We start from the raw sequence: 14479 nt of genomic DNA, 5'->3' as shown, positions 1-14479 counted from the left end.
TTTGTGCTATTACTCCGCACACTCTGATTTCAAGGATAAGCATGAATAGAATGCAACCTTAGAAACCATTGGCATATGAATTAAAAGTCATAATAAAGGTAAAAGTTTCCTCTGTCCAGTCATGTCCGACTCTGGGGAGTGATCTCATCTCTGTTTATTAGCAAGAGTTGTCTGAAGACATTTTTATGGTGATGTGGCCAGCATGACTATATACATACACTCTTACTTTCCTACTGAAGTGGTACCCATTTATCTACTTTCATTTGCATGCTTTCGGCACATGGTGGACAAGAGCTGAAACAAGTAACAGGAGCTCTTCCCATTGCCATGTGCTCAAGTTTTCAACATGGACTGTCCGCTTTCCAACGTGGAAGCAAAAAATTGGCAGGTATTCATCTGACTAGTATCCTTAGTCTGGTCACTTCAGCACATTATTTTATCCCCTGGTTAAGGGCTTAATTTTTTTTTTAATTCTGAGAGAATAATAATGAAAGAGCTTGCAAGCCAGTAAGGGCTGGGAACATCATTAGCACCTGGAAAGAAACAGTCTAAGCAAATAGAACAATGGAAAAAACTCTGCAAAGACTTAGGGTTTAGAAAACATTATTCTTTGCAGAGAGTAACAATGAAAGAGCTTGCAAGTAGGTGTGTGCAAATCTCTAGAGGGATTATGATTATTATCAACATAACTTGGAGTTGTTCTGTGGGAAGAAGATTCTTGAAGACTTTATCTACCTGTTCGCAAGAAAACTGTTCTCACAGTTACTCTGGTGAGATTCTTGTAAATAGAAAAACAAGAAGGAGGCTACTTTGACCTACTCATGGAATCATTCTTGTTGTTCCTTGCACTTGACGACTCTTCATGGTTGATCCCAAATGATAGAAGCAGCCTCTCACTTCAGTATCTTCATTCTCAAGTCTGCTTGTCCTACCCATTGTCATTAGCTTGGTAATTTTTTTCTTTTAATTTTAATCCTTTTTTTTTCACTTTGCTCCTTGACTTATCACCAGAAACTCTTTTGTTTTTGTTTTTTGGCAGTCATGGTAAGAGCTCCACCATTGGTGTTTCTTCCTTCAGTCTTAAAACCATGCTCATCTTCTTCCAGATCATCTTCCCTTAATATATATGTTTATCATTCAGGTTCAATAAATAGAGGGAAAATACAGTATATAGCATTTTTTCACTTCTTGTAACCAGTCTGTTTCACCATGTCAGTACTGTGACTTCCTAATTAGTCTATAAATTTCTCATAGAGAAAATGGGGTATATAACTGCCCAAAACAGTTCAGTTTTTCCTACCTGCTTCAACTTAAGACTACTTACACACTGATTAAAAGCTTGCAAGGGAGGTTGAAGTTTTACTAAAATATTTTGCCATCTACAGTATTTTGTATCTCTCATGGTTCAGTCCAGAGAGGTGCAAATATTTGTTCAGCAGTAGGCACAACTATAATCTAACAGTACTGATCTTATCTTCTATTAAATATGTTGAGATTCTTAGTATAATTTCTGGGACCAATGCAACCACCACTCTTGATACCAATAATCAATTGAGATAATGCAACTGATTTAAATCCATGTCTATTTATCTTTTTTATCATTTTTTTTAAACTGAGGAAAGGAACTCAAATCTGATTTATGGTAGCTTGCAATACTTGAGTTAGAAAACATGAATAATTACATTCTGTATAAAAGGCCACAAAACAACTTTAAATAACTTGAGCCATATTCATTCCCTCCCTCCCCCCAAAAGTCAGAATGGAATCTAAACATACTTACTCATAGTATTTTATGTGTCAGGAAGTAAAGCAGATGTAGAAACAGATGTAAAAATGTAGCAGAGATCACTCGTTAGCTGACTAGAACTTCAAAAGAAAACATTATTTAGTCATAAATTTTAAAAGGAGGTAAAAATGCACATTTCCGTCTCTAGTAAAAAAAGAAAAAGAAAAAAAGGAAGGAAAAACCAGGACTTCAAAAGATTATTTAGATACAAGTTTTTAATAACTCACTTTGTTTCATACTATATGTATGTATGTGTATATATGTATGTGTATATATATATATATATATATATATATATATATATATATATGTAGATTGTATATATATGTCACATGTTTAAGCTGAATTTGAAAATTAAGGGAGACTAGGATAGATCTATTTCGGCCTTATTTTGGCCTCATCAGCTAGCCATACCCACTGGGACTTGAACCTGCAACCTTTGCCTTGTAAGGCAGAGAATTATCCTCTAGGCTACAGTATCCAATCCCTTCAGCTCTGTACCAGGGAAGGGTTACATTTTGTGTCGAATATATGTATATGTATATATATATATATATATTTGTTTTTGTAAATTTTCACGGGTATATGTATGTAGATTGTTCTGAGTTCAGGTTTTGCCCTGTGTAATTATGCGACGTTTCGGTGAAATCACATTCACCATCATCAGGCTGAAGTTTCAAGCTTCGTGCTGTTGTAAAATGGAATGTTTGCAACTGTCATTTCTTCCTAGTATATAGTGTGGGGGTGGAGATTTGGTTTGAATGTAGCAAATAGATTGGGTGATTATGTTTTAGTGATCTGATTGGTTGGTGGAATCATAATTATTAGAAGGATTGACATGGTGATTTTTATGAAGTGTTTTTTTTGTTTAAGGCTGGTTTCCAAATCTCTGGTAGGTGGGACGTGTCATCTCTTTTATTTATGCAAAGGGGGCTCCTCTCAATCTCTATGGCTTCCAAGGCAATTCTTCTATATAAATTCTCTGTTTTGTGAAGTAATTTAGTTTTTTCATTTTGTGCCCTGTTTTTTTAATTTAGTTTTTTCATTTTGTGCCCTGTTTTTTTAATGTGCTGGACAAGGGAGGAAGTCTTTTCTTCTTTTTTAATTGCATTTTTATGTTCTGCAATGCGTGCACTTACTCTTCGATTGGTTTGTCCAATGTATGTGGCTGCACATGTTTTGCAAGGAATTTCATAGGTTCCTTGGTATTCCAATTGGATTTTATCTTTTGGGCTCCTTAGGATATTAGATATTTTTTGGTTAGTGCAAAATGAAGTTTTGATGTTATGTTTGTGCAGAATGCCCTGTTTTTTTAATGTGCTGGACAAGGGAGGAAGTCTTTTCTTCTTTTTTAATTGCATTTTTATGTTCTGCAATGCGTGCACTTGCTCTTCGATTGGTTTGTCCAATGTATGTGGCTGCACATGTTTTGCAAGGAATTTCATAGGTTCCTTGGTATTCCAATTGGATTTTATCTTTTGGGCTCCTTAGGATATTAGATATTTTTTGGTTAGTGCAAAATGAAGTTTTGATGTTATGTTTGTGCAGAATTTTACTAATTTTGTCTGTGGTGCCCTTGATGTAATGGAGGATGGTGGTACCATTGTCCTGTTCTTGATCTTGTTTTTTGGGGAGTGTCTCTTTTTTGATTAGGTTTGTGATTGTTTTCCCTTCGAATCCATTAGAAATTAATACATCTTTGAGTTTGTTCAATTCAGTTTTTAAGTGCTCATGGTCAGCTAGGCGTTTGGTTCTGGTGATGAGAGTTTTGGCCACTGAGGTGATTTGTGCGGGGTGGTGGTGTGAGTGTGCATTTAGGTAATGGTTGGTATGGGTTTTCTTTTGGTAGATAGTGTGTCCTAGGCTGCCATTGGGTTTTTTATAGACCAGTACATCTAGAAAGGGAAGTTGATCATTGATTTCTGTTTCCATAGTAAACTGTATTTTGGGGTGTAGGCTATTGAGATGTGTCAGGAAATTGTCTAGTTTTTCCTTACCATGTGGCCAAATTACAAAGGTATCATCAACATATCTCAGCCAAAGTTTAGGTTTGTATTTGGATTGCTCTAATGCATTATTTTTGAAATATTCCATGTAGAGGTTGGCGATGACAGGTGAGAGGGGTGATCCCATGGGGGCTCCCTCTATCTGTTTATATCTTTGTTCGTTATAGAGGAAGTATGTATTAGTCAGGCAGTGGTTGGTAAGGTCTAGGAACCAATCAGATCACTAAAACATAATCACCCAATCTATTTGCTACATTCAAACCAAATCTCCACCCCACACTATATACTAGGAAGAAATGACAGTTGCAAACATTCCATTTTACAACAGCACAAAGCTTGAAACTTCAGCCTGATGATGGTGAATGTGATTTCACCGAAACGTCGCATAGACATGCAAAATATTACACAGGGCAAAACCCGAACTCAGAACAATCTACATATATATATATATACATACATACATACATACATACATACATACATACATACATACATATATATAAATCAAGATTTTAAAATGTTAATCCAAATTTCAAAGTGTTTACGTTTTTTGTTACTGTTTCATTATCACCCATCTCTAAATTCCATAAACATTTCTTTTACTTTCATTTCCCAGGCTGCTCTGCTCTGATGTTGTCTTCAGGAATATTAGAATTAAAATCCACCCCCTCGTGGTTTTTACATGGTATTTCACCTCCACAAATTGGTCCACAATCACAACAATATCAGCAGCAACAGCAATTACATTGACAATAACAAAAGGCACACATTTACCACCTGATTCTTACAATTTACAAATCTACATTTTCAGTTTCTAATGGTGTGACTTCTGTCTCAGTTATTGGGTTTACCTGTAACAAACCACTTTTACTTCTCTCATGAGTCACCACCAACATTTTTCGTTCTTTGTCTGTGGTCACCTGGAATTCTAATATAGTAGAGATGTTTGAAATAGAGGTTCTACTGCACCACCCATTCAAAGCCTTTTAAACGTGGCTTTCAGTGTTTGTTCTGGGATGACCGGCCAGCCTCCTTCAGGTCCAGTCCCCATCTTTGCTCATGTGTGGTGAATCCCACCCTTCTCAGCCATCAGGACATCAGATTCAATCATCGGTAGAGGTTCTTTGTTCCATTTATGAATCAAAACCCAGTTGGATCTTATGGACTGAAAATTCCAAAGGTTTATGCCACGAAGCCTTCCTGCTGAAGAGAAGACAGAGATTCAGTGGTGGGATTAAAATAATTTAACAGCTGGTTTGCTGCCCTAATGACAAGCTGGGTAGGCGTGGCTGGGTGGGCATGTGACTGGGTGGGCATGGGCAACTTGACATCACTCACATCGAAGGGCGCCTTGCCTCACCCAGCTTCTCCTCACCATGCCCAGCCATGCCTTGCCCCTCCCCTCCTAGTCACTCCTTGTCATGCCTGGCCGCCCACCTCACTGGAGAAGTAGTTTTCAAATAAAAAGAATGCTTGCCTTATGCAAATAAATAACAAACATTTTGATGAATCTTGCAAAGTATTACTGCTCATTCTAATATCCTTTCCTACTATAGGTACATCTCAGATTGTAATTTGCTACAACCTCTCTTGTCTTTTGCATCGTTCTATGGGAGATTATTCTGAAATGCTATATGTAATTTTTGCAGCTTTACAAGTCCTCTAACCCTTTTTTCACATGCAATTCTTACAAATTATTTTGACATCCCTTCCTCCTTTTTAAACAAAGTAGTAGTTAAGATGCTGGCCTAGAAACCAAGAGACTCTGAGTTCTAGTCCTATTTTAGGCTAAATGATCAGTCACTCTCTCCCAAGCCAAACCACTTCTTAAGAGGAGGAAGGGACATTAGATAAGTTCTCCATCTTCAGTTCCTTATAAAGTAAGAAAAACAGGATAAACATCTAACAAAATAAATGAATCCTTTGTGAGAATGATGTCCTTCTAAAGGAGAAGGGGTGCTGACTGTCTTGTCACATGCCTTACACTACTGCATTTATTCATTTTTATCTACTTCATTTTTCTCTAATTTTTGGGTTTATTTTTCAATGATGGCATGGCCTGTGAAATTCTTACCTGTTTCACATGCCAGGGTTATGTTGGATAATATTAGGTAAACACATCTATGTGACTGACAGGCAATGGCAACAGAAATCATTAAGCAGCTACATTAAGAGAGAACTGTGGAGGCACCAGGGTGCAAAAAAGCAGAGGATCTCAGGCAGGAGAGAGCTGAGACATCCACCTCTCATCAAACTGGCACAACCTAGTCAACTACAGGATAGGAAAGTCATCCATGCCCCTTTTATATGCTCTTTTCATTGAAAATTTTGAGATTGTTTCAAACTGACAGCTCAAAAAATGCCCCAGATCTACAATACTGGTGATCTTTTAATGATCTTTCACTTTTTATCTGGATAAGTGCTGACAGGATTTGTTTTAAAAAAATTCAACCATGCCTTTTTCTCCTTTTAATCATTTTTGCCCAATTCGCAATAAAATAGCACTCATAATTCACAATAAAATAGCACAATAAAATAGCACTTTTTCAATATTTGAGGGACTCCTACAAAAATGAAAGGATCAAACTATTTTCCAAAGCACCAAAGGCACAAGAAACAACGGATGGAAACTAACCAAAGAGAGAAGCAATTTAGGACTATGGAGAAATTTCCTAAGGGTAAGACCAATCAACCAATGGAATAGCTTACCTTCAGACGTTTTTGGTGCTCCAACTCTAGAGGCTTTCAAAAAGATATGGGACAACTGTTTGTCTGAAATAGCAGGGTCTCCTGATTGAGCAAGGAGTTGGACTAGAAGACCTCTGAGGTCTCTTCCAACACTATTTCAACACTGTCTATAATCTAGCAATATAGCAGGCTGGACCATACATGCGTTAAATTCAGGGCCTGTATGATCAAGCTGCATCGTTGTCCCATCCTGTAGCTTTTTTCCCCAGGAAGAAACAAAAAGTTGCCAATACTGAAGGTGCTATAAAAGGCCTTGAGGAACTCTAGGGAGTATCAGCTGATCACAGAAGTGTTACTTTATAATGAAAATGTTTTTAATCTTGTCTTTCTTCCTGAACGGAAGAGATTAATCCCATCCCTAGATGGGTCATTGATGGTTTTCCTGTGTGTTTCCCTGCCCTGATCCTATCAGTCTCTACTGTTTATTCAAGACTTGTGCTGGCTACATTCTTGCAGTTTCATTATCACAATTAAGCATTTGCCTATTAAGTGGTTCTTGGCTATTGCCTGGAACTATTAAGGTGAGAGAAGGAAAAAAACACCCTGTTTTGCACTGAATCCCACCACTGTCTGTCTGTCTGTTTCTGTGTGTACACATACATACATACATACATACATACATACATACATACATACATACATACATACATACATACATAAAATCAAAGCCTGCCCTGAACCTAATTGTGACATCCTCACTCCTACTTTTGAATATTCTGCTTTTGCACAAAATAATTATATCTGATTTTGCTCCATGTCAATTTTAGAATATAAATTTTTATTGGCCAAGTGTGATTGGACACACAAGGCCTTGGTCTTGGTGCATATTGCCTCAATGTTCATCAAACAAAATAAGTTTGTCAAGAACCATAAGGTACAACACTTAATGAGAGTCTAGGTACAAATAAACCATCAAATCATATTAGGAACCAGTCGATGTAATTGTAAGGATACAACAATAAAGTTATAGTCATACAGTCATTAGCTGGAGGAAATGGATGATGGGAACGATGAGAAGATTAATAATAGTTCAGACTTAGTAAATAGTTGGATAGTGTTGAGGGAATTATTTGTTTAGCAGAGTGAGATTGTTCTTGTGTCTAGTTGCTCTGGTATGCAGTGCTCTATTTGCATCATTTTGAAGGTAGGAGTTGAAATAGTTTGTGTCCAGGATGTGAGGGGTCTGTAAATATTTTCACAGCAGTCTTTTTGATTTGTGCAGTATAGAGGTTGGTTGCAATTATTTTTTCTGCAGTTCTAATTATCCTCTGAAATCTCTGTCTGTCTTGTTGGGTTGCAGAACCAAAACAGACAGTTATAGAGGTTCATGTGACAGATTCAATGATTCCTCTGTAGAACTGTATCAGCAGCTCCTTGGGCAGTTTGAGCTTTCAGAGTTGGTGCAGAAAGAACATTCTTTGTTGTGCTTTTTTGATGATGTTTTTGATGTTAGGTGTAGATTTTAGATTTTACGATATGGTAGAACCTAGAAATTTGAAGGTCTCTACTGTTGATATTGTGTCATCTAGTATTGTTAAGAGGTGGTAGTATGGGAGGGTTTCTCCTAAAGTCTACCACCATTTCTATAGTTTTGAGTGTGTTCAGTTCCAGATTGTTCCGGTTGTACAAGGTTAGTTGTTCAACCTCCCATCTGTATGTGGATTCATCATTGTCTCGAATGAGACCGATAACTGTTGTGTCATCTGCGAACTTCAGTAGTTTCACAGATGGATCATTAGAGATGCAGTCATTGCTATAGAGAGAGCACACATTTTTGGGAGCTCGTGTGCTAATTGAACAGGTATATGATATGATTCTGCTTAGCTTCAACTACTGCTTCTTGTTTGTTATGAAGTTTATGATTCACTTACAAGTGTGTTCAGGTAGCTGATTTAGCTTAGTTAGAAGAGCATCTGGAATGATAGTATTGAATGCTGAACTGAAGTCTACAAAGAGGATCTTTGCCTAGGTCTTTGGAGATTCAAGATGTTGTAGGATGTAGTGCAGAGCCATATTAACAGCATCATGTGTTCTGTTCGCTCGGTATGCAAACTGCAGGGGGGCTAACAGTGGATCCATGATGGTTTACAATTGGGACAACGCTAGCCTTTCAAAGGTTTTCATAACTACAGATGTTAGAGCAACTGGTCTGTAGTCATTCAGTTCCTTGATGTTGGGCTTTTTGGGCACTGGGATGATAGAATGTTTGAAGCAAGAAGGAACACAGCACTTATCTAGCAATTTATTGAAGACTTGGGTGAAAATGTGGGACAAATGGTCAGCACAGACTTTTAAGCAAGGAGGAGTTATTTTGTCTGTGCCTGGAGCTTTTCCTGTTTTTTTGTCTGTGACATAGATCTTGCAGTTTCTTTTATATGATCACTAGGGGTTGTGAACTCAATTGTATGGTGTCAGTTGTAGGAGGCTTGACCGTTATTGATGTGTCTGAGATGGGGATTGTGGAGGTAGGTGGCTGTAGTTTCCTTTCAAACCTGCAATAGAAAACGTTCAGGTCATCTGCCAGTTCCTTCAGCCTGGGAAGGTGGTTTGCTATAACCAGTGATATTTTAAAGAGTTTTTCACGTTTGCTGGTTCATTTGTTGAGAACTAATTCTTTAGCTTTTCAGAGTAGCTTCTTTTTGCTGCTCTGATCTCCTTTGTTAATACAGTGGTACTTAAGAACACCTCTACTTAAGAACTTTTCTAGATAAAAACCGGGTGTTCAAGATTTTTTTACCTCTTCTTTTTTTAAAAAAAATATTTTTTATTATTTTCAAAAGAAAACAAACAAAGACATACAACATTGAACATTTAAGGAGCTACCATTGCTCCGCTTATCACAGAAGTCTAACTAATACAGAATATAAAAAACTCTAACTATTATCAGATCTAAGCAGAAAAACCACACTTGAAGATTACATTATCTTTTTTACCTCTTCTTAAGAACCATTTTCCACTTAAGAATCCAAGCCCGGAAAATTTTTCCAGGAAATTTGAGGGCAGCACGAAGGCCTGGACAGTTTCCCGCCATTCTCCCTTTAATCCTGGCCATCTTGGGCTATTCTGGCAGCCCTTAAGGAGCTCTTAAGGAGGCTTTGGCAGTCTAGAGAGAACAAAGCATTTTCCTTTCTCTGGGCGCTTGGAGAGGGAATAAACCACTTTGCTGTGGTGACTCCCTCACGCTGCCTCCCACACACCTGGCGCAAGTTTGGAAGCCTCGAGCATCTGGGTGCAGAAAGGCAAAAGGGGCACTTCATCCTAGCCGAATCAACTCAGCTTCAGCCAAACCGAGGAGTCACCACAGTGAAGGAAAGGTGCCAGCTACAAAGCGAGCGAGAGAAGAGGGGAGCCCTTCAGTATGGGAAGGAAGAGGAAGCAGGTAGTAGCAGCAGCAGCAGCCATCTTTCGGTCAAAGGAGTGGGAGGTTTCCCCCCTCTCGCCCACCTGGGTTTCTCTCTAGTGCAGTGTATGGGAGGTAGCCTCGTGTCGGGTGTATGGGAGGCGTGTGCTCCTCCTCGCCGCCTCAGAGTCCCTCTCTTTTTTTTTAAGCCTTAAAGTTTTGGATTTTTTTGATTCCCCTCACGTCACCTTTTTCCTTTGGCAGCTACTGTCTCCCTCCTCTTCTTCCTCTTCCTCCTCCCACCCAAATTCTGAGCTTTTATTTCTTTCCTAATGGGTTTGAATGCATTATTTGCTTTTACATTGATTCCTATGGAAAAATTGCTTCTACTTATGAACTTTTCTACTTAAGAACCTGGTCATGGAATGAATTAAGTTCTTAAGTAGAGGTACCACTGTACCACATTCTATCATCTTTTCTGTAGGCTTCCTCTTTGGAATGATGTAGCTGCTTATGTTTAGCTGTGAACCAAGGTTTGTTGTTACTGTATAATCACAAGTTTCTGGTCAGTACACATAGGTCTTCACAGAAGCTGACATTTGATATTACAGTATCTGTGAATTCATCCAGGTCTGCAGAGGTATCTTCAAAAATATTACAATCAGTGCAGTCAAAGCAAGCCCGTAGTTTTAACTTTGCCTCCTCAGTTCAAGTTTCACTGATTTGATTGTTGGTTTTGTGATTTTAAGTCTTTGCCTATAAGCAGGTACAAGGTGAATCGTGCAATGATCAATGTCCCACAGCTACTCATGGTAAAGACTGATAAGCATCTTATAGTGTTGTGTAGCAGTGGTCTAAACTCTGAAATATTCTTGCCTCTTGTGGGTCAATTCTCTTTCCACTGTGCTTCTTAATTATTCTCCGGGTTAAAGGAGTCATTTATGGACAATGGCTAATTGGAAGGAACAGATCATGTAGCGAGCCCTTACACATTAAGACTTTGTTCTGAAACATTCTGGCTTCACAGAACATGCCAGACCATAATAGGTTTTATTTGGTTTTGATTTAATGGGGTCCAGTACATAAATCCAGCCCATTTTGTAAACAAAGGCTTAGTATTAGGTATGAGCCACACTGTGACTGATTTATTAAATCATGCTTAAAACAAACTTGTATGAGTCATTCTATCGACTTTGCAAAAGCTGCTGAACAATAAACGCCTCAGGAGCTGAAAGAACTCAAGGCTGAGTTCCAGCCTCAGCTTTGCACTTTGTTCTACTTCATTCTGAAATCCTTTTCCATACTACTCCCTGGCCCCCATGTTCAAGGCCCAGTTTTTCAGACTTTTTCTATTTGTTTTCTCTTGATTCAGTTCTGTAATACCACTCCCGCTAATTAAACCCTTTCCTCAAGCCACATCCTGCCAAAATATTTTTGTCCCTCACCTTTCTAAAACTCAAGAGCTTTCAATTTCAACTGGAGAAATAATTTTGTTACTCCACCCTAGAAATGACTTGAGCAAATGAATCAGCTGGAACACCCACAGCCAAATGGCAGGTAAGAGTGACTATTCTGCTTCTGTCTGCTGCCATGTTATTGCAGCCCTACTTTTCCCAAGGATAGCTTGGTTTTACTTTTGAACATATAATCAATCATATGGAAGAAGTCAACTAACGGAAATATAGGATATAAAATGAGAAAGGAAATATCTCATTCAACAGAATCCAGCTCCTGATGATTCCATATATGTGCCCAATTTTCCATTGCCTTCTTTTGATATTTTTCATTTTCTTTTATGTACACTGAGAGCATATGCACCAAGACAAATTCCTTGTGTGTCCAATCACACTTGGCCAATAAAGAATTCTATTCTACTCTACTCTATTTCTACAGCCTTTGGAACTCTACTAACGGTACTCTACTAACGTTGTATCACCATGCTTAGCTTTTTTGGATCTGGCAAGCAATGCAGTCTAGCTAAGTCCAAAACTCAAGAGAGAGGGGAGAAAGATTCATTAATTACCCAAATGCGGGGAAATAGTTTTTGAAAAGAAGGGATAATCTCGTTAAGAGCAGCGAGTCCCTCAATCCAATCCAATAATAAACTGTTCTTGCCTTTCCTTCGTCCCAGATAAGAAAACACAAGCAAATGCACTAGCAGCAAGTGGCTGAGCTGGGCGGCTGCGTCAGCAAATACCGTTGTCATGACCTTCTCTGACACCCCATTCATTGACTGAGTCAAAAACCCTGCAAAAAGTTCCGCTTTAAGCCTAGACGTCCCATTTGGTCGGCTCAAGCCGCTGCCAAGGCTCTGACTTGCGCTCACTCGACGCCCGCAATTAAACACGAATTGCCCCCGAGCCAAAAGCCAACCCGCCTGCAAGAGCAAAGGTATTCGGAAGGTCCGCCATTGGCTATCAGACTTGCAAGCTGCTGGGCTTTGATTGGCTGCAGGGCTTCCTTTGTTCCTTTCCCCGCTGCCGCAGAAGACGGAAGTTTGACTGTACTCCGCAGCAGCTGGAGAAATGCAAAAAGAGTCCAGGAGCGAGCGGTGTGGAGCAATCTCGCGAAACACATTTCCTTTCTAACCACATCCTTCTGTCAGTAAGGGTGGAGGAGGAAGGAAAAAGGCGTCTCTGTTGCCGTTGGTCCCGGAATCTCCTGTTGTCTGTGCTGAGGATCCCGACATGGATTTGGAGAGTAAAATCAAGAAGGTAAGAGAACAGTGAGTCAGGAAACTGGGTAGTTAGTCAGAAGTTACCTGTGTGCGCCCAGCAATGTGGGAATCCCTTGGAATCTTGTCTTGCCTTTTGACGTGGTCTCAAATTTCGCAACCCACCATTTCAGTCCTCCTTCATCGAAGCCAGAGAATAGTGTTTTGAAAGGGAAATTGATTATTTTCTTTATTGTAACGAATAATTGGTTGGTAGATTGATTGGTAGACTGGGTTAAGGGTGAGAGACACTTATGATACGTAAGTGGGTGAATAAATGCAATACGATTGTAATTATATTTACTCGGAAGTAAGTCGTGTTCACTTCTGTAAATAAAAGTTACATGGAATTATCTACTCCCTTCAGCTGAATACAAAATATAAATGGAGGGGGGACCCTTAATAATGTCCAATCGTTTCAGTTAGTAATGCTGAAATTAAGTACAGGTAGTCTTCGACTTACAGCCAAAACTGAGCCCAAAATTTATGCTGTAGAGCGAGACATTTTTAAGTGAGTTTTGTCCCATTTTACGACCTTTCTTGCCAGAGATGTTAAGTGAATCACTGCAGTTGTGTCAAGTTAGTAACACGGTTAAGTGACTCTGCCTTCCCTGTTAACTTTGTTCCTCAGAAGGTCACAAAAAGGATCACATGACCCTGGGACATTGCAACTGTCATAAATATGGGTTAAGCCAAGCATTCATATGCCAAGCATCTGAATTTTGATCACATGACCATTACATGACCACAGGAGCTGTACCTGTCATAAGTATGAAAAACGGTCATAGGTCACATTTTTCAGTGCCATTGTAACTTTGAACAATTAAACCAACTGTTATATAAGTCGAAGACTTCCTGTATTTGGCATAAAAATTGCAGACTTTTTTATTATCCAAAATGCTATCTATACAAAGTTGCTCAGGTAAACGCCCAACATAAAAAGAAACCTACCGTCTGGAAAAGCATCTGAACAATGGACTTTGCTATATCAGTTTGCTGCTTAAGCTTTTCTTTTAAAGACATTTTATTATATGCCTGTGAAATAATGCTTTTTAAAAAAATTACAGATCATTTTCTTTATAGAGCACACTAAATATTAAAATTTGCAGAGATAGTTGTTTATTAATATAGCTTGTCCGACATTCCATTTTTATCAACTGTTTCTGGTTATAATAACTAAAGAAAAGATGAGGAATGCAATTCCTTCCCACTCTTAAAAATGGTGCAGAAGTCAAAGTAAGTTCTGGGAGATTGGAGTCTTTACCCCCCCCCTTTCCCCCACCCCAAAAGAGAGTTTTAAAAAATAATGTATGGAAAATCTATATAGGACCAAATGCTTTCGTCAGAGGTTAAGAACATCTATAATGCTGTTCATATACATGTTAGTAATCTTACCAGCCCTGTTATAGTGGATGGTGCTAGGAGTTATAATTCTAAAACATTTGGCCATTTATACATATGTAGCATTAATTATGTAGCCTGTCCCCATACAGAAAAAATTGTAGCCCAAGAGCTGGTCAGTTATGCAGTAATATTCTCCCCACCATAAAATCGTGCTCAGCAACTGACTGAGATTTAGATATGATGGTAAGACATTATTTTTAAAATCAGTTTGTTGAATAATTTTTTTAAATGTAAGACTAAGCAGCAATGGGTAGATTTGCACTTAATTCAACTGAGATCAAACTGGCTACATTATAATGTAATGTTACCTGTGAACCTCGCCACTTTCTCCAATACTTAGCCATCCTCGGAGAGGGGCGGCATACAAGTCCAATAAAATAAATAAAATAAAATAAATTATAGTTGAAGGAATCTATGGTCTAATTCTCCATGAATTTAAAACCATCCAAGTTGTTTACCATTGTTTCATCTTGACGCAGTAG

General features: G+C 38.5%; 1 protein-coding gene across 1 annotated transcript in view; it reads left to right on the top strand.

Annotated features, from left to right (window-relative positions):
- The first annotated feature begins 12158 nt into the window (after nucleotides 1-12158).
- The window catches only part of TES (testin LIM domain protein), a 29655-nt gene continuing 27334 nt past the window's right edge, over nucleotides 12159-14479 (top strand). The window contains exon 1 of the mRNA XM_070755480.1: nucleotides 12159-12594. Coding sequence (XP_070611581.1) covers nucleotides 12568-12594 — 27 coding nt within the window. The 5' untranslated portion in view covers nucleotides 12159-12567. The remainder of the gene's footprint in view (nucleotides 12595-14479) is intronic.

The sequence above is a fragment of the Erythrolamprus reginae genome, chromosome 6, assembly GCF_031021105.1.
Source record: "Erythrolamprus reginae isolate rEryReg1 chromosome 6, rEryReg1.hap1, whole genome shotgun sequence".
Lineage (NCBI taxonomy): Eukaryota > Metazoa > Chordata > Lepidosauria > Squamata > Dipsadidae > Erythrolamprus > Erythrolamprus reginae.
Note: the sequence above shows the minus strand (reverse complement) of the source record. Positions and strands in the feature narration are given on the sequence as shown.